At 34.2% G+C, this 20,058-nt stretch overlaps 1 protein-coding gene across 2 annotated transcripts in view; it reads left to right on the top strand.

The window, feature by feature from the left end:
* Positions 1-678: 678 nt before the first annotated feature.
* Positions 679-20,058, top strand: part of LOC138082029 (UDP-glucuronosyltransferase 2C1-like) — a 35,313-nt gene continuing 15,933 nt past the window's right edge. Inside the window, exons 1-3 of one of the 2 annotated variants that reach the window (XM_068975240.1) lie at positions 679-1,399; positions 6,565-6,713; positions 8,242-8,373. In XM_068975240.1, coding sequence (XP_068831341.1) covers positions 679-1,399; positions 6,565-6,713; positions 8,242-8,373 — 1,002 coding nt within the window. Of the gene's footprint in view, positions 1,400-3,606; positions 3,645-6,564; positions 6,714-8,241; positions 8,374-20,058 lie in introns of those variants that run through there. The other variant, XM_068975242.1, reaches the window with a different exon arrangement.

The following is a 20,058-nucleotide window of genomic DNA, read 5'->3' as shown; positions in this document are numbered from 1 at the left end:
GATGAACCAACAAGGACTTACTATATGGCACAGGAAATTCTGTTTAATATTCTGTAGCAAGTAAAGGCAAAAAGAATTTTAAAAAGAATAAATAAATAAATAAATATATATATATATATATATATATATATATATATATATATAACTGAATCACTTTGCTGCACACCTGAAACTAACACATTGCTAATCAACTATAATACAATATAAAATTAAAAATAAATCTCCCTGCCTTAACATCTCTTAAAGTATGCATATTTCTGGCATTAAGTGATGATCTCTTCCATACGTACAATATCTAGCAGAGTTATCAGTAAAAGAAACACTACAGAGACCTTCCTGTTCAAATGAGCACTCAAATAAAACAAACAAAAAAGTTCAAAAACTTTAGCCTTAATAGAATATTCAGTCACATAATGCTGGATTTTCTATCATTACTTAGAAATTATTATGGATTTGTGTTTAAGCCTGAGTATATATTTCCTAACTCAGTGTGTTGTTGTTTTTTTTTTTTTTTTCCCATCAAAGTAGTTGTTTTTCATTTTAATCCATAATACAAAGTACACACTTCAAAGTTCAGCCCAGCCACTATAAATTGATTAGGATTGCTACGGAGAGATCTTTGGATTGTGTTTCACGCATTTGGTTTAAGCCCAGATTTAATTCGAGCAAGAGTTAACCATGAAGACTGTGAAAGGCTTTTACATCTTTTTCATCCTGCAGCTATGTCTCCTTGACTCTGGGAGGATGGGCAAAGTTCTTGTATGGCCTGTGGATTTTAGTCACTGGATTAATTTACAAGTTATTCTAGAAGAGCTTCACCTTCGTGGGCATGAGATAACTGTCCTGGTACCTTCACAAAGTCTTCTGATTGATGATACTAAGGTTCCCTATAATGTGGAGATCCTCCAGCTTTCAGTAACTAAAGAAACTTTCATGGAAGAGCTCAATAGCATTCTCTATGAAGCTACGTTTGCACTGCCAAAACTCTCATGGTGGGAAATGCAAATAAAACTGGCAAACATAGGCAGAACATTTTTATTAACAACCAAAAGAGTGTGTGACAGTGCTATCACAAACAAGGAGTTACTCAGCAGGCTACAGGCAGCCAAGTTTGATGTCTGTATTGCTGACCCATTAAGTTTTTGTGGGGAATTGGTGGCTGAACTCCTGAATATTCCATTTATATACACTTTTCGGTTTTTCTATGGGAATGTCATTGAAAGACTGTGTGCTGGGCTTCCTATGCCTTCTTCATATGTTCCTGGTGTCACATCAAGACTGACAGACAAGATGACTTTTATACAGAGGCTGGAGAACTGGTTACTATATACAATGAACGACATGATATATCCATATTATGTATTTCCAGAATGGGATGAGTATTACAGCAAGGTTTTAGGTAAGAGAAATATGTATATAATAAATATTCTCATAACCTATAAAAATGTAAATATTTATCTGACCGTATGAAAACTTACAAAAAGTATTTTAGATGAAGAAGATCCAAGCCCCTGTGGCTACACTGTTTTGAATTTAAGAAATAATAACACTCTTTTTTTGGTTTTGTGTTATATGATTGAATACAGATAACATTCCCTCCTCCAGGGGATCTTTCCAGCCCGGAGATTGAACCCAGGTTTCCTGCATTGCAGGCTGATTCTTTAGCATCTGAGCTACCAGAGGAACACCAATGATATATCCAAGAAGGAATATTCTCTATATTAATGTATGATTTCTTGGAGCATCTGGAAACCCAAATCTGACAGTGTGCTTAATTTTCATAAACTTGGATTACTTCTTTGAATTTTGCTTCTCATCTTTCACAGCCTGTTTTCTTTCTGATTAACTTGTTCTTCCTAAAGCTTTATATTTATGTCCTGTGAAGGAACAGTTAATTGGTGGCCAGGTTTGCAATGTGTTGAACATGAAACTAGAAAATGAATAATGTGATTTGGTTTCATCTGCTCTTGTCTTTTAAAGTGTAAAAAAAAAAAAAAGATTTTTTTTCTATAGGACCATGTTTCCAGATTGTAAATCACCTCAGTGTTTTGTTTCTGTTGTTCTATTTAAAATTGCATTAGAGGTGAAGTAGTGACTTCTGACCCTGAGCACAAAGTTTTTCTCTACTCTGATTTGATCATACCAATGTTCCGGATATTGTGGAGATCCTCCAGCTTTCAGTAACTAAAGAAACTTCTGTGGAAGAGCTCACGAAAGTCCATTTACCCCTTCTTTCATTTATTTTGAATAATTTATTTTTTATTATTTTTATGTGATTATGTTAAATAAATTTTGCATAAGAGGTAAATTACTTTTGAGAAAGAAGTACCTTTTTTACATCACTTAGTTTTTTTTAAGTGTTACTAGCATGTAACACTGTGTTAGTTTCAGTTGGTGACAAAAGATTAATCAAGAGTCAACTTAAGAAGGAAATGGAAAATTTTATTTGAGCCAATCTGAGGATTGTAACCCTGGAGAAAGTCTGTTAGGAAGATCTGAGGAATGTTCTGCACATTGAAGTCAAAGCACTGTTACATAAATTTTTGAGGGAAAGGGTTATACGTGAAAGAGTCTCCATTAAAGCAATATATTGCCAGTTTATGTAGTCCTAAAAAGTGAGTAGTGGGTCATTGTGACCCCTTAAGGGATTAAGAAAGGGATGTTAACTCCTAACAAGCTACCTTGCGGGGGCCAGGAGGAAATTGCTTTTTTGTAGGGTAAACTTTCCTGTGTCTTCTGTGGGGATCTAGTTAATACATAATGCAGAAAAACATTGCACACTAAAATGAGGAGTGCTGGGCACTGACTCAAGTGGCAGAGAAATTTTTATGCAAAATATTTCTTGCCCTGACTTAAAATAATTTTGTTTCATCACATGTATACAGCATAATGATAAGATATTTCTACATACTGTGAAACAATCACTGTAGATAATATCCATCACTACACATAGCTACAAATGGGTTTTTATCTGAGAACTCATAAGATCTACTTTCTTAGGACAATACAGTGTTAGTAACTATAGTCACCATGCTGTAAATTACTGGATTACTTACTTTAGAACTGGAACTTTGTACTATTTGACCACCTTCACATACCTATTGTGACCATGCTACAACCTTAGCATCTGGCAACCACCAATTTTTTCAGTGTCTATAGTTTGTTTTAGTTTGGTTTTCTCTTAGATTCCACATATAAGTGATATATTGCCCTGTCTTACTTCCCTTAACATAATATCCTCAAGATCCATTCATGTTTAGGCAAATAGCATGTTTTCCTTGTTTCTCATGACTTAATAATGTTCTACTCTATCTGTAATTATATTTTCTTTATCCATTCATGTATTTATAAACACTTAGATTGTTTCCATGATTTTGGCTATTGTGAATACTGCAGCAATGAGCTTAAGAGTGCAATGATCTGTTTTTGTTTTTTTCTATTTTCATACCCATAAATGGAATTTCTGGATCATATGGTAAAATCAAATAAAATCAAGTTATTTTTAAATTTTGAGGCAGCTCCATAACATTTTCCTTATTGGCTGTACTGATTTACATTTGCACTAACTGTAAACTTGTTCATCTCTTTTCACTACCTCCTCACCAGCATTTGTCTCATCATTTTGATGATAGCCCTCATAACAGGTATGAGATGTTAATTCTTTACAGTTTTGCTTTGAATTTTCTTGGTCACTAGTAATGTTGAGCACCATTTCAGATTCTTATTGACTAACTGAATGTTTATTCAGTTCCTCAGCTAACTTTTTAAAATTTAATTATTTGTTTATGTGCTATTGAATTGTGTGAGTTCCTTCTATATTTTAGGTGGTAGCACCTACACAGGGATACGGTTTGCAAATATTTTCTCTGTTTTCATAGGCTGCCTTCTTATTTTGTTGATCATTTCTTTTTCTGTGCAGTATGCAGAACCTTCTAATTGGAAGTAGTTCTACTTGTTCATTTTTAATTTTTAATTTAATTTTGTTACTTATACTTTAGGTGTTACATTTTAAATTCACTGCCATGATGAGTGTCAAGAATTATTTCCCATTTGTTTTCCTTGAGGAATTTTATGGTTTTAGGTCATATATTTAAGTCTTTAATCCATTTTAATATAATTTTGTAGTGGAATAAGATCAGGGTCTAGTTTTATTCCTTTGTATGTGAATATCCATTTTTTTCAGCAAGAATTATTTAAAAGATTATCTTCCTTCATTGAATATTTTTGGCTCCATTGTGAAATATTAGTTGAATAAATATGCATGAGTTTATTTTGGGGCTTTTAATTCTGCTCCAATGGACTAAGTGACTGTTTTTAGCTGTATTATTTTGATTACTATAGCTTTATAATAACCCTTAAAATCAGAGTGTATGATGCCTCCAGCTTTGTTTTACTTTCTCAAGATTGATTTTTCTATTTGGAACTTTTTCATTTTCATATGAATTTTTAAAATTATTTTCCTTGTTACTTATTTTAATAGATGTATCTCTAATATCCTATCATTACTAAAAGTTGTGTTTATTCCCCAAAACTTAAAAAAGAAATATAGTTGTGATATCTTATTTTATATAGCCACTTCCTTTTTCCTTTTTTTGAGTATCTATTTAAATATTTATTCTGAGAAATTATTCAACAATGCAGAAGCAACATGACTGCTTCTAATGAACTATGCCACTTGGCAATATATAATATGTTCAAAAAAGCATATTACCTAATTGGTGTCGACATGTTGTACTGAAACTTCTCCGTATTTTGTGACAGAAACAGGTGCTTATATCTCTAGACTTGGCCCTATAAAATATGGGCAGAAACCATCACAAATTCATGTTCAGAGTTCAAGCTACAAGAGGCAACACTGAGCAGAGATAATTTAAAATCTCATCAAGCTGACATTTTCTGAGTCATGGATTTATCCTTGATTGATCTACAACTGAATTGAACTGGTTTACTTCTGGTCCCAGCAGTCTGACACTCAGTTTAGGGACATCTTTTCTAGTGATAGGGTATTACTCTGTCCGTGATTCTTCCATAGTTCTTATCAACTTAGAATATTCTTTGGTGGAATATATCAATAATCTGAGAAGAAGAATTAAATACTTGGTAAATAGAAGAAAGGCATATTTCTTACATATATATTAAAAAGCTACAAGATATAGAATTTAAAATTTAAAATCATCATTATACAATGCATTCCAAGTATGTTTTTCAAGTTTTAAGAGTATAACTCATAATTTACAAAATTTTTCATTAAAACATGTCATATATATGTTCAAATAATTGATGACTAAACCAGAAAGATAGCATTAATTTCAAAAAATTGAGAAACTATTTATAAACCTCTAGGTTAGACACAAAATTGGTCCAAAAAAAATCCTATAGGGCAATAAAATCATAATTTTGGAAATGATATTTTCTACCAGACTGAAATATGCCAGTTAGCAATTAATTTCAATGTATTTTAACTCAAAAGTTAGAGAAAATTAAAAAACAAACAACAACCTAACATGTGCACACATTTTCATAAAGATATGTGTTGAGTATGAAACTGGATATTGTAATCACCAGAGTCAAGCCCCTCATTTACTGAAATTTGCCTTGATCTCTTATGCAGATAGATCTTCCTAGGAGTTCAAAATCTCTTATATTTTTCTAGTAAAATCCGTAGCACACTTAGAACATCAAGGAGAATATTAAAAAAGTCTTGTAGTGAGAAATCGGACAGCTATGGTTTCCTCCTATTGGTGACACAGAGCACATATTTCAAAAGGACACCAACATTCTGGGTAAGGTTTGGTATACCGCAGTAGATATATAGAATTCGGAGATGAAACTCTGCTTGAACCTAAGGAAGATGATCCAATTCAGGGTCACTAATTTGAGTTCTTATTCTGTAAATATTCAGTTGGCTTCCAATTCAGTTCAAAGGAACCCTTTTGTACTGTTTGTTAACTAAATATGTCAAAATAGCAAATATTTCACCACCAGATTATTGTCCAATGCAATATCTTTACCAAAGAGGATGAAATCTTGTAAAATAAGAACTTTCCTTTACTATAGCAAGTGAAACAATCACTTTAAGAATTGTACTAAAAGTATTCAGGATGTAATTTATTTGTGACAGCACACTTGAAAACAGTAGGAAAAAGAAGGATAAAACACAAGTTGATTATCAACATAGTCAGAGACTTTTGGGGCAATGAGGATGAGATAAATTGGAATTTCAGAAGGTGTGACTCTACCACAGAAGGCTGAGGATCATTGCCTAAGTTTCTTGTACTTTCTACAAGCACACGAGTGGGTTCAGGGTTAGCTCAAGATGAAAGACTCCATTGCCAGAAAGAAAGCAACAGGCTTTTGGTTTTGCTGCATACTTATATCTGTGTTTACTTATTCATATTCTGACGACTGTGTCCTTTTCAGGGTAAAAGGCCAATTGATACGTAAGCTGGGTTGCAAAGGCTCAGTACTGGTCTTCAAGAATTTACTTAGAAAATTAGGTGGAGAAATATCTTCCATTTACCATATCAGATTGTTTTCCCTCTATTATCCTTCATTTTTATTCAGGAAAACCAATCACACTATGTGAGATTATGGGGAAAGCTGACATGTGGTTGTTTCGAAGTTACTGGGATTTTGAATTTCCTCAGCCTTATTTACCTAATACTGAATTTGTTGGAGGACTGCACTGCAAGCCTGCAAAGCCCCTACCTAAGGTAATTAAACATGCTTATTATTTTCCTATAGGAGTGTTTATCTCTTAAATGATTTCTAGTTAATTATTATTAAGATTTGATTTGCAAACTGAGAATACAGAATAAAATTTAATGGTTATCGTTTTCTTAGACTATACACTACAGTCAGAAGGTGAATACCATTATTTTGGATTATGTATTATTATCTGTTTGAAGTAGTCCTCAATATTTTCTTTTCTTGTTCAAAGTCCATTCATATTAATGAAAATCTATTTTATATAAATTTTAAAATATTTTCTAGTATCTCAAGAATACCATGCTATAATTGAAAATAATGATAAGATTATGTTTTAAGTCAAGTCATCTATAAATAGAGTGTAATGGGTAATTTTATGTATTAACTTCCCTGGCTAGGTACTCAGCTGTTTAGACAAACATTTTTCTGGAAGTTACTGATAGGCTATTTTCAGATGACATTAACTTTTAAATATGTGAACCTTGAGTAAACGAATTACTCTTTGTTATGTGGATAAGCCTCATCCTATTAGTTGAAGATGTGGATAGAACAAAAGACTGAATTCTGCCAGTAGGTAACCTTCAGACTTGAATTACAGCAGTGGCTTTTCTATGAGTCTCCAGCCTAATGGGCTGTTTTGCACATTAAACTTGCCAGCCTCTGTAACCATGTGAGAAATCCCTGAAAATAAATCTCTTACCTGGCTTTCCATTTTAAGTCTCACGTATTTTTTTCTTGTCTTATTTAGTTAACTTAGTTTTGCTAGTATTTAAATATAGGATGAAAAGATTTCTATTTCAGTTTGATTGAATATGCTGTTTTTATTTTTAACTTAAAATTATATATTTCTACTATATTCCTATAATCCTCAGAGTATGTTTTATAGGTATTTCTGCATTACTTGTCTGGTCAGGAGTTACTTGGCTACCTCATTCTTGATTGTGTTTGCAGAAGCTTATATAAAAAACAAATATAACCAAAATAAAAGAAAATGGAAAGTTAGAAAACAGAAAAAGTAAATATACCAAAATCATGCCATTGTGCTGACCACGATTCACCAGAAAAATGAAAGATAATCTTATTAGCTTCTAAGATTAAGAACCAGAACTATTTAGCTTAAAGGTAGAAATTTGCTCTGCCACCTACTGCTGTGTAGGCTTGGACAAATTACTTAACCTTACTGAAATATGTAACTGTATACATATCTTATAAAATTACCATATATGTAAGCTATATGATACATGTAAAGAGTTCAGCAAATGGCAGAAGATAACAGGTGGTCAATAATTTGTAAACACAAACATACGTACACAGAAACACACATACCTGAAATATGCTTTACTAAGTGAGCCCTTAGTAAAAATAATTTTTAATTTGTTTAATAACAAATGATTTCAGGTCATCTATTATACAGTGAAATCATTAATATGTGAAAGTACAGAATTGTTCTAATTATTCAGACACATTGAGAAAAAAGTGTGACATCTATTATAACTGTAAGCTTTTATATTACAAACACTGTTTTCTTCATAGGAATTCGAAGAGTTTGTTCAAAGCTCTGGAAAAGATGGAGTCGTGGTGTTTACTCTGGGGTCAATGATCAAAAACCTCTCAGAAGAAAAGTCTAATATGATCGCATCAGCCCTTGCCCAGATTCCACAGAAGGTCAGATAATATTTTTTTCAGGAACAGTTATTTTAAAACTTCTATAAAAGCATACTTTTAAGACATAGAAAAGGCTATTGATATTGGTAATATCAATTTAAGTGAACTCTAAAGAAAAAGTATAAATGTTAAAAGGGGATATTTGCTACCTTGCTTTAAAACTGGCATTATTCACAGGAAAATCTATTGCAGTATTTTCCTTAAATAACGAGGTAAAACTTAATCATTTGCTATTGTTAAATGATCAGTCAGCTTTGTACACAGGTTTTAAGGCATCCATGTAATCTAACTTTTTTTTTTTTTGCTCTTCTTATATTTTCTTTAAATCTGAAGCATATAAACAAGTTACAAATAACACAACAGAGAATAAAGGAAAAGATAATGAAAATAATAGGCCCGATTTACAGAATGTCTTGGGACTATACTTCCTTACGATTAGTTTTTTTGAACGTGAGTCCTTGTTGAACCTGAAACTAAGAGCTTAGATTCTAAAAATAATCCTAGATAAAGATTCTTCTAATAATCCTAGAAAATGAATCCTAAAAATGATCCTAAATAGCAATCCTAAATAATGATCCTTTTTTAAATTTATTCATTTTTTTCCAGATTTTATTTTATTAATTTATTTATTTTTACTTTACAATATTGTATTGGTTTTACCATACATCCACATGAATCCACCACGGGTGTACATGAGTTTCCAATCCTGAACCCCCCTCCCACCTCCCTCCCCATACCATCTCTCTGGGTCATCCCAGTGCACCAGCCCCAAGCATCCTGTATCCTGTGTCAAACCTAAGACTGGTGATTCATTTCTTATATGATATTATACATGTTTCAATGCCATTCTCCCAAATCATCCCACCCTCTCCCTCTCCCACAGAGTCCAAAAGACTGTTCTATACATCTGTGTCTGTTTTTTCTGTCTCACATTTTTTAATTGAAGGATAATTGCTTTACAGAATTTTGCTGTTTTCTGTCAAACCTCAACATGAATCAGCCATAGGTATATATATGTTTCTTCCCTCTTGAAACTCCCTCCCATCTCCCTCCCCATCCTACTTCTCTGGTTGGTATAGAGCCCCTGCTTGAGTTCACGGAGACATACAGCAAATTTCCACTGGCTATTTGTTTTACAGCCTTCCCTGATAGTTTACCTGGTAAAGAATCTGCCTGCAAGACAGGAGACCCCAGTTGGATTCCTGGGTGGGGAATATCCTCTGGAGAAGGGATAGGCTACCCACTCCAGTATTCTTGGGCTTCCCTTGTGGCTCAACTGGTAAAGAATCCCCCTGCAATGCAGGAGAATTGGGTATGATCTCTGGGTTGGGAAGATTCCGTGGAGAAGGGAACAGCCACCCACTCCAGTATTCTGGCCCGGAGAATTCCATGGACTATACCCATGGGGTTGCAAAGAGTCAGAGCAACTTTCAGTTCACTTCTTCACTTCATCTATTTTACATATAGTAATATAAGTTTCCATGTTACTTTCTCCATATATCTCATCCTCTCATCTCCTCTCCCATGTCCATAAGTCTGTTCTCTATGTCTGTTTCTCCGTTGCTGCCCTGCAAATAAATTATTTGATGCCATCCTTCTAGATTCCATATATATACATTAGTATACAATATTTATCTTTCTCTCTCTGACTTACTTCACTCTATATAATAGGCTCTACTTTCATCCACCTCGTTAGAACTGACTCAAATGAGTTCCTTTTTATGGCTGAGTAATATCCCATTGTATATATATGTAGCACAATTTATTTATCCATTCATCTATCAATGGTCATCTAGGTTGCTTTCATGTTCTAGCTATTGTAAATAGTGCTGCAATGAATATTTGGATACATGTGTCTTTTTTAGTTTTGGTTTCCTCAGGGTATATGCCTAAGAGTGAGACTGCTGGGTCATAGCTGGGCTTCCCTCATAGCTCAGTTGGTAAATCATCTGCCTGCAATGCAGGAGACTTGGGTTCGTTTCCTAGGTCAGGAAGATCCCCTGGAGAAGGAAATGGCAACCCACTCCAATATTCTTGCCTGGAGAATCCCACGGACAGAGGAGCCTGGCAGGCACAGTCCATGGGATTGAAAGAGTTGGACACAATTTAGTGATTAAAACACAGCACATTGTGGTTTTATTCCTAGTTTTTAAAAGAATCTCCATACTGTCTTCCATAGTGGCTTTATCAGCTTACATTCCCACCAACAGTGCAAAAGGTTTCCCTTTCTTCCACACTTTCTCCAGCATTTATTATTTGTACACATTTTGACGATGGCCATTCTGACCGATGTGAGGTGATATCTCATTGTAGTTTTGATTTGCATTTCTCTAATAATGAGTGATGTTGAGCATCTTTTCATGTGTTTGTTAGCCATGCATATGTCTTCTTTGGAGAAATGTCAGTTTAGGTCTTTTTCGCACCTTTTTATTGAGTTGTTTGTTTTTTGGTATTGAGTTATATGAGCTGCTTGTATATTTTGGAAGCTAATCCTCTGTCAATTGTATAATTTGCTATTATCTTCTCCCATTCTGAAGGCTATCTTTTCACCTTGTTTATAGCTTCTTTGCTGTGCAAAAGCTTTTAAGCTTAACCAGGTCTCACTTGTCTACTTTTGTTTTTATTTCCATTACTCTAGGGGGTGGATCATAGAGGATCTTGTCTTGATTTATGTCAGTGAGTTCTCTGCCTATGTTTTCCTCTTAGAGTTTTATAGTTTTTGGTCTTACATTTAGTTCTTTAATACATTTTGAGTTTATCTTTATTTATGGTGTTAGGAATTGTTCTAAATTCATTCTTTTACATGTAGCTGTCCAATTTTCCCAGCAACACTTATTGAAAAGACTGTCTTTGCTCCATTGTATATTCTTGCCTCCTTTGTCAAAAATAAGGTAACGATAGGTGCATCAGTTTATTTCTGGGCTTTCTATCTTGTTCCATTGGCCTATATTTCTGTTTTTGTGACACCATACTGTCTTAATGACTGTAACTTTGTAGTATAATCTGAAATCAGGAAGTTTGATTCCTCCAGCTCCATTCTTCTTTCTCAAGATTGCTTTGGGTATTTGGGGTCTTTTGTGCTTCCATATGAATTGTGAATTTTTCTATTCTAGTTCTGTGAAAAATGCCAGTGATAATTTGATAAGGATTGCATTGAATCTGTACATTGCATTTGGTTGTATAGTTATTTTCACAATATTGATTCTCCCTATCCAGGAGTATGGACAATCTCTTCACCTGTTTATATCATCTTTGATTTCTTTCATCAGTGTCTTATAATTTTCTGTGTGTAGTTTTTTCATCTCCTTCAGTTCAGTTCAGTCACTCAGTCGTGTCCAACTCTTTGCAACCCCATGAATTGTAGCACGCCAGGACTCCCTGTCCATCACCAACTCCCGGAGTTCACCCAAACTCACGTCCATCGAGTCGGTGATGCCATCCAGCCATCTCATCCTCTGTCGTCCCCTTCTCCTCCTGCTCCCAATCCCTCCCAGCATCAGAGTCTTTTCCAATGAGTCAACTCTTTGCATGAGGTGGCCAAAGTATGGGAGTTTCAGCTTTAGCATCAGTCCTTCCAATGAACACCCAGGACTGATCTCCTTTAGAATGGACTGGTTGGATCTCCTTGCAGTCCAAGGTTAGGAAGGTCTATTCCTAGATATTTAATTCTTTTTGTTGTAATGGTGAATGGGGTTGATTCCTTAATTTCTTTTTCTGATTTTTCATTGCTGGTATATAGGGATGTGAGTGTTTTCTGTGTATTGATTTTGTATCCTGAGACTTTGCTAAATTCACTGACTAGTTTTAGTAATTTTCTGATAGTATATTTAAGGTTTTCTATGTGTACTATCATGTCATCTGCAAACAGTGAGAGCTTTATTTTTTCTTTTCCAGTCTGGATTCCTTTTGCTTCTTTTTCTTCTCTGATTGTTGTAGTTAGAACTTCCAAAACTATGTTGAATAATAGTGATGAGAGTAGACACCCTCGTCTTGTTGCTGATCTTAGGGGGAATGTTTTCAGTTTTTCACCATTAAGAATAATGTTTGGTTTGCACTTATCATATATGGCCACTAATCAATAATGATTCTTAAATAGTTAAAACTTTAATAATATAGTAAAAGATTTATAAGTATACTTTATAATATTCTGGCTATATACTTTTTAATTTTTTCCTAGTTTTAGTTAAAACAGACCTTTACAACATGTTTAAGTTTCAAACAATTATGACAATTCTTATATTTATTTCCAAATTACTTTCAAAAATTGCTTTGTAGAAGTAGTACCCATTTAAACATTTAACCTAAAAGGCATTATCATAAAAATATGGAACTTTCAATTGCATTAAAATACAATGTTTAAGAGTGGTGTCAACGAAGGGTTGGAAGAACCAAAAACTGTCTCTCCAAAACTATGTTGAATAAAAATGGTGAGAGGGAACATCCTTTTCTTGTCCCTGGTCTTAGAAGAAGTGCTTTCAGTTTTAATCATTGAGAGTAATGTTTGCTATGGGTTTGTCATGAAAGTGAAAGTCATTCAGTCGAGTCTAAATCTTTGCGACTCCGTGAGTATACTCCATGGAACTCTCTAGGCCAGAACACTAGAGTGGGTAGCCTTTCCCTTCTCCAGGGGATCTTCCCAACCCAGGGATCTAAGCCAGGTCTCCTGCATTGCAGGCAGATTCTTTATGATCTGAACCACAAGGGAAGCCCAATATTATTGGAGTGGGTAGTCTATCCCTTCTCCAGCAGATCTTTCCAACTCAGGAATGGATCTGGGGGGTCTCCCATCACAGGTGGATTCTTTGCGAACTGAGCTATCAGGGAAGCTCTGGATTTGTCAAATATGGTCTTTATTATGCTGAGGTAGCATCCCTCTATTCCCACAGTCTACAGTTTTTATCATAAATGGGTGTTGAATTTTGTCAAAAGATTTTTTTTGCATCAGTTAAGATGATCATATGGTTTTACTCTTTAGTTTGTTGATGTGGTGGTGTATCACATCAATTGATTTGTGTATATTGGACAATCTTTGCATCTCTGAAATAAACCCCACTTGATTATGGTGTATGATCCTTTTTATGCCTTGTTGGATTCATTTTGCTAGTATTTTGTTGCAGATTTTTGCATCTATGTTCATCAGTGATATTGGCCTGTAATATTCTTTTTTTGTGTGATATCTTTGTTTTCGGTATGAGGGTGATGGTGGTCTCATATAATGATCTTCAGAATGTTCCTTCCTCTGCAATTTTTTGGAAGAGTTTCAGAAAAATAGGTGTCAATTCTTCTCTAAATTTTGACAGAATTTGTCTGTAAAGCTATTGGGTTCTGGTCATTTGTTTGTTGGAACATTTTAAATCACAGTTTCAATCTTAGTACTTGTGATTAGTTTGTTTATATTTTCTGTTTCTTCCTGATTCAGTTTTGGGAGACTTTTCTAAGAAGTTGTCCATTTCTTTCAGGTTGTTTTTTAATGGCATACAGTTTCTTCTAGTAGTCCCTTATGATCCTTTGTATTTCTGTATTGTGCATTGTAACTTCTTTTTTATTTCTTATTTTATTGATTTGAACACTTTCCCTTTGCTGTTTGATGAATTTGGCTAAAATTTTATCAGTTTTGCTTATTTCTCAAAGAACCAGATTTTAGTCTCATTGATCTTTGCTACTGTTTTCTTTGTCTCTATTGCATTTATTACTGCTTTGATTATTATGACTTCTTTCATTCTACTAACTTTGGTTTTGTGTATTCTTTCTCTTGCTGCCTCAGGTATAAGGATAGGTTATTTATTTTAGTTTTTTATTACTTAAGATTGTATTATTAAAAACTTCCCTTCTTAGAACTGCTTTTGCTGTGCCCCCTATGTTTTGGATATTGCATTTTTGTTGTCATTTGATTTATTTTTTAATTTCCTATTTTATTTCCTCAGTGATCCACTGGTAATTTATTAACATTGTTTAGCCTCCATGTGCTTGTGTTATTTTAGTTTTTTTTTTTTTTTCCCCTGTTTTTTCCCCTGGTTTCAAATCTCATAGTGTTGTGATCAGAAAAAGATGTTTGATACAATTTCAATTTTCTCAAATTTACCAAAATTTGCTTTGTGACCCAACATGTGATTTATCCTGGAGAATTCTCTGTGTGCACTTGAGAAGAAACTGTACTCTGTTGCTTTCAGATGGAATGTCATAAATATTAATTAAATCTATTTAATCTAATGTGTCATTTAAGACCTGTGTTTTCTTATTGATTTTCTGTCTGGAAGATCTGCCCATTGGTATAAGTGCCCCCACTATTATTATGCTATTGTTGATTTCCCTTTTTATGGCTATTAGCATTTGCCTTATAAAGTGAGGTTCTCCTATCTTGGGTGAATATACTTTAAAAGCTGTTGTATCTTCTTCTTAGATTGATCTCTTGATCATTATGTGATGTCCTTTCTTTTCTCTTGTAGCAATTCTTTTCTCAAAGTCTATTTTGTGTGATATAAGTATTACTACCTCAATTTTCTTTTACTTTCCATTTGCATGGAATATCTTTTTCCATCTCCTCACTTTCAATCTGTATGTGTCCCTAGGTCTAAAGTAGGTATCTTGTAGACAGCATATATATGAGTCTGGTTTTCTTTATCAATTATCAGTCTAGGTCTTTTGTTTAGAGCATTTACTACATTTACATTTAAGGTAATTATCAATATGTATACTCCTATTGTCATTTTCTTAATTCTTTGGGGTTTGTTTCCACAGATTGTTTCTTCCTTTCCTTTTTTCCCATCTTCTCTTGTGGCTGGATGATCATATTTTGCTTTGTGTTTTGATTGTTTTTTCTCTTTTATATGTGAATCTATTGTAGATTTTGCCTTGCATTTCCCATAAGATTTTGATATAGCAGTCTATATATATACAAGGGTCTTCCCTGATAGCTCAGTTGGTAAAGAGTCTGCCTGCAATACAGGAGACCCCAGTTCTATTTCTGGGTATGGAAGATCTATCTGCTGGAGAAAGGATAGGCTACCCAAACCAGCATTCTTGGCTTCCCTTGTGCTTCAGATGGTAAATAATCCACCTGCAATGTGGGAGACCTAGGTTCAGTCCCTGGGTTGGGAAGATCCCCTGGAGAAGGGAAAGATTACCCACTTCAGTATTCTGGCCTAGAGAATTCCGTGGAGTATACCTTTGGGGTCGCAAAGAGTCAGACACGACTGAATGACTTTCACTTTCATATAAAAACAAGGTTGTTTTAAGTTGTTGATCTTTTACTTTCAAATATCTTTTCAAAATGCATTTCCAATATCCTACATCTGTAATCTCCATTTGTCATAGTTTCTGGTTTCAATATCATATTTGTGTGTGGATGTTATCCTGTCTTTACTGTGTGTTTTCCTTACTAGGTAGCTTTACCATTTGAAGTTTTCTTATTTCTAGTTGTCACCTCAACTTTTTCTACTATCCAGAGAAGTTCATTTAGGAAGTACTAACCATGGCAATTAGAGTGAAAAAATCAAAATAAAAAGGAATTCAAATTTGACATGATACTATACATTGAAAATCCTAAATATGCTACCAAAAAAAAATGCTAGAGCTCAAGAATGAAGTTGGTAAAGTTGCCGGATACAAAATCAATACACAGAAATCTCTCACATTCCTATGCACTTAACAACAAAGACCAGAAAGAGAAATTAAGAAAACAATATCATTTACTATCACATCAAAAAGAAAATATACCTAAGAGTAAACCTAACAAAGGAGGCAAAAGACCTATATTCAGAAAACTATGAATATTGATGAAAGAAATCAAAGATAACACAAACAGATGGAGAGAGAGGCTATGTTCCTGGTTTGGAAGAATCAATACTGTGAAAATACCCAAAACAATCTATAGATTTAATACAATCCCTATCAAATTACCAATGGCATTTTTCACAGCATTAGAACAAAAAATGTACACTTTGTATGGAGACACAAAAACGCCCAAATAGCCAAAGTGATCTTCAGAAAGAAAAATGGAGTAGGAGGAATCAGGCTCCCCAATTTCAGACTGTACTACAAAGCTACAGTAATAAAGACAATATGGTACTGGCACAAAGACAGAAATACAGATCAATGAAACAGGAAAGAAACTCTAGAAATAAACTCACACACCTATGGCCAATTAATCTATGACAAAGGAAGCAAGAATATACAGTGGAAAAAAGACAGTCTCCTCAATAAGTGGTACTGGGAAAACTGGATAGCTACATTTAAAGGAATAAAATTAGAAAACTCCCTAACACTATACACAATTTTAAACTCAAAATGGATTAAAGACCTAAATGTAACACCAAATACTATTAAACTCTTAGAGGACAAAATAAGCAGAACATTCTCTGACATAAATCTCAATGAGATCTTTTTGATCCACTACCTAGAGTAATGGAAATAAACACAAACAAACAAAACAAACAAACAAACAAAAAACAAATGGGACCTAATTAAGCTTAAAAGTTTTTTTAAGCAAAGGAAACCATAAACAAAATGGAGACAAGCATCAGAACTGGAAAATAATATTACAAATGAAGGAATTAATCTCTAAAATATACAACCAGCTCATGCAGCTTAAAATATATTTAAAAAATTTTAAATGGTGGAAGATCTAACTAGATATTTCTTTCAAGGAAACATAAGATGGCCAACAAACACATGAAAATTAGGACAACATCACTTATTAGAGAAATACAAATCAAAACTGTAATGGGGTATCATCACACACTGAAGAGAATGGCCATCATCAAAAAATCTTCATACAGTAAATGCTGGAGAGGATGAGGAGAAAGGGGAACCCTCCTACAATATTGGTGATAATGTAAAGTGGTACAGCCACTATATTGAGCAGTATGGAGATACCTTAAAAAACTAAAAGGGCTACCAAATGATCCAACAATCCCATTCTTGGGCTTATATTTGGAGAAAACCATAATTCAGGAAGACACATGCACCAACGTGTTCAATAGCAGCACAGTTTGCAATAGTCAGGGCATGAAATCAACCTAAATGTCCATCAACAAAGAACTGGGTGAAGAAGATGTGGTACATGCAATGGAATACTCAGTCATAGAAAGGAACAAAATAATGCCATTTACACGAAAGTGAATGTACCTAGAGATTGTCATACTGAATGAAATTAGTCAGACAGAGAAAGAACAAGAGCATTTGGTATCACTTATATGTGGAATCTAAAGAAGGGGTACAAATGAACTTATTTGCAAAATAGAAATAAAGTTATAGATACAGAAAGCAAACTTATGATGACCAGAAGGATGGGGGGGGTGGTGATTAAAATTAAAAGATGCTTACTCTTTGGAAGAAAAGTTATGACCAACTTAGATAGCATATTTAAAAGCAGAGACATTACTTTGCCAACAAAGATCCATCTAGTCAAGGCTATGGTTTTTCCAGTGGTCATGTATGGATGTGAGAGTTGGGCTGTGAAGAAAGCTGAGTGTTGAAGAATTGATGCTTTTGAACTGTGGTGTTGGAGAAGACTCTTGAGAGTCCCTTGGCCTGCAAGGAGATCCAACCAGTCCATTCTGAAGGCGATCAGCCCTGGGATTTCTTTGGAGGGAATGATGCTGAAGCTGAAACTTCAGTACTTTGTCCACCTCATGCGAAGAGTTGACTCATTGGAAAAGGCTCTGATGTTGGGAAGGATTGGGCGCAGAAGAAGAAGGGGGCGACAGAGGATAAGATGGCTGGATGGCATCACTGACCCGATGGACGTGAGTCTGAGTGAACTCCGGGAGTTGGTGATGGACAGGGAGGCCTGGCGTGCTGCGATTCATGGGGTCGCAAAGAGTCGGACATCACTGAGCGACTGAACTGAACTGAACTGGGTTGGGGGAGAAATTGGTAGATTTGAATTGACATGTACACAATACTTCATATAAAATAGATAAAAAGAAATACCGTAGAGCACAAGGAACTCTACTCAATACTCTATAATGAATTCCATAGGAAAAAATCTAATAAAGGTGAATATATGTACATATATAACTGAATCACTTTGCTGTACATGTGAAACTAACACAATATTTTAAATCAACTATACTCCAATAATTTTTTTTTTTTTTTTTAAAGAAGCTGTCTGAAGTAACCATATTGGAACTCTGAGTACTTGCAACTCACAGGGTAAAGCCAGACTGGTAAACTGTAGTTAATTTGGTCATTTCAGCCCTTTAGCACAGCACCAGCTTCAAAACCTCCATTATCCAACCTGCTGGTAGTCAGCATGCCTGTGTACCCTGTGTAATTTAGTGGCACCATGATGTGCAATAAAGACCCTATTCTTTACATATTGGGGTTCTTTATTGCTGATTAGTGCCCTTGATCACTGAGCTGTAGTCCCACATATTGACCACAATTATTTCAAATCCCATTATCAGAAGCTTATATGTTTTAAGCTTTATGATAAAGTATAATTAGAATAAACATAAATCTAGAGATTAATGCAATGAGTGGGATGTTTGAAGACTTTTGACACATTTAAGAAGATTCAGTTATTCAGTTCCACTTATTAGACACCATCTTTCAAATAGTGAATGCTATCTGAAAGTAGAGGCTTAAACTTATTAGTACTTAGAGCATAAATGGTTATTTTAGATGTTGAATTCATACATAGGAGGGGACTATTGTGATCCATGAAAAATTAGAACAAGTCTATTTAAAAAAAAAAGAAAAAAAAGAACAAATGACAGCATTCAGACTCAAAAGAATTACTTGCTCACTGAGTTAAGATTATGGGCTTAGAGTCATATAGATCATGATTCAATCCTGGCTCTGGTACAAGAAAATTAGATAAACTCAAATTTGAAGTTTTCCTCATATATAAAATGTGTAAATAATGCCTCCCTCATAGACTTGTTATGGAGAATAAAAAGAGACAACATATGAAAGTACTTACTACAGTGTTTAGCACACAAAAACCAGTCAATAGTTGAGGTTATTGTTATTGTAAAGATTTCTTCCTGGAAACTTCCCTGGCAGTTTATATCAGGGAGTATGAGTTACATCCCTGGCTGGGAACTAAGATTCTGCGTGCCTCGAGATATAGCCAAAAAAGTTTTTTTTTTTTTTTTTAAATTAAAGTCCAGCTCATTTGGAGGAATAAAAAGACATCAGCACTATTTAAAAAAAATATGTCCCTTTTTTTCTTCATTTGAGAATCAGACATTAAAGAATTAGGCTATTTAAAAAAACTCACATACAGCAAAATTTAGGAAGCTGTATTCATATCCAGGAAAAGAATCAGGTTCATAAAAGTTCTGAAAAGACCTTAAAGTCCTAAGGCTTTAATCATAGCCTGATTCCTGGAAAAGATAAATTTTTCAACAATCAAAAAATTAAAAAATTAGACACTAAGAAGAAGGGTGAATCTGTTTTCTAGAATTAGCACATTATAAAATCAAAAGTACAGTTTTCAACAAATACAGCAAGATAAAAAATTAGATAAAATATGTTTCAATCAAAGGAACAAAATTAATTGAGAGAAACTATTCCTGAGGAAGCCTGGTTTTTTTCAATTACTGGGAAAAAACCTTTAAAACCACTGCATTAAAGATGCACAGAGAGCAGAAAATGGAGTAGAAGTGAAGTAAAATACTGCTAAAGGGGGAAATTAAAAGAAGAAAAAATATTCTGGAGCCACTAGGCTCCTCTGTT

Source organism: Capricornis sumatraensis, chromosome 7, assembly GCF_032405125.1.
Source record: "Capricornis sumatraensis isolate serow.1 chromosome 7, serow.2, whole genome shotgun sequence".
NCBI lineage: Eukaryota > Metazoa > Chordata > Mammalia > Artiodactyla > Bovidae > Capricornis > Capricornis sumatraensis.
Note: the sequence above shows the minus strand (reverse complement) of the source record. Positions and strands in the feature narration are given on the sequence as shown.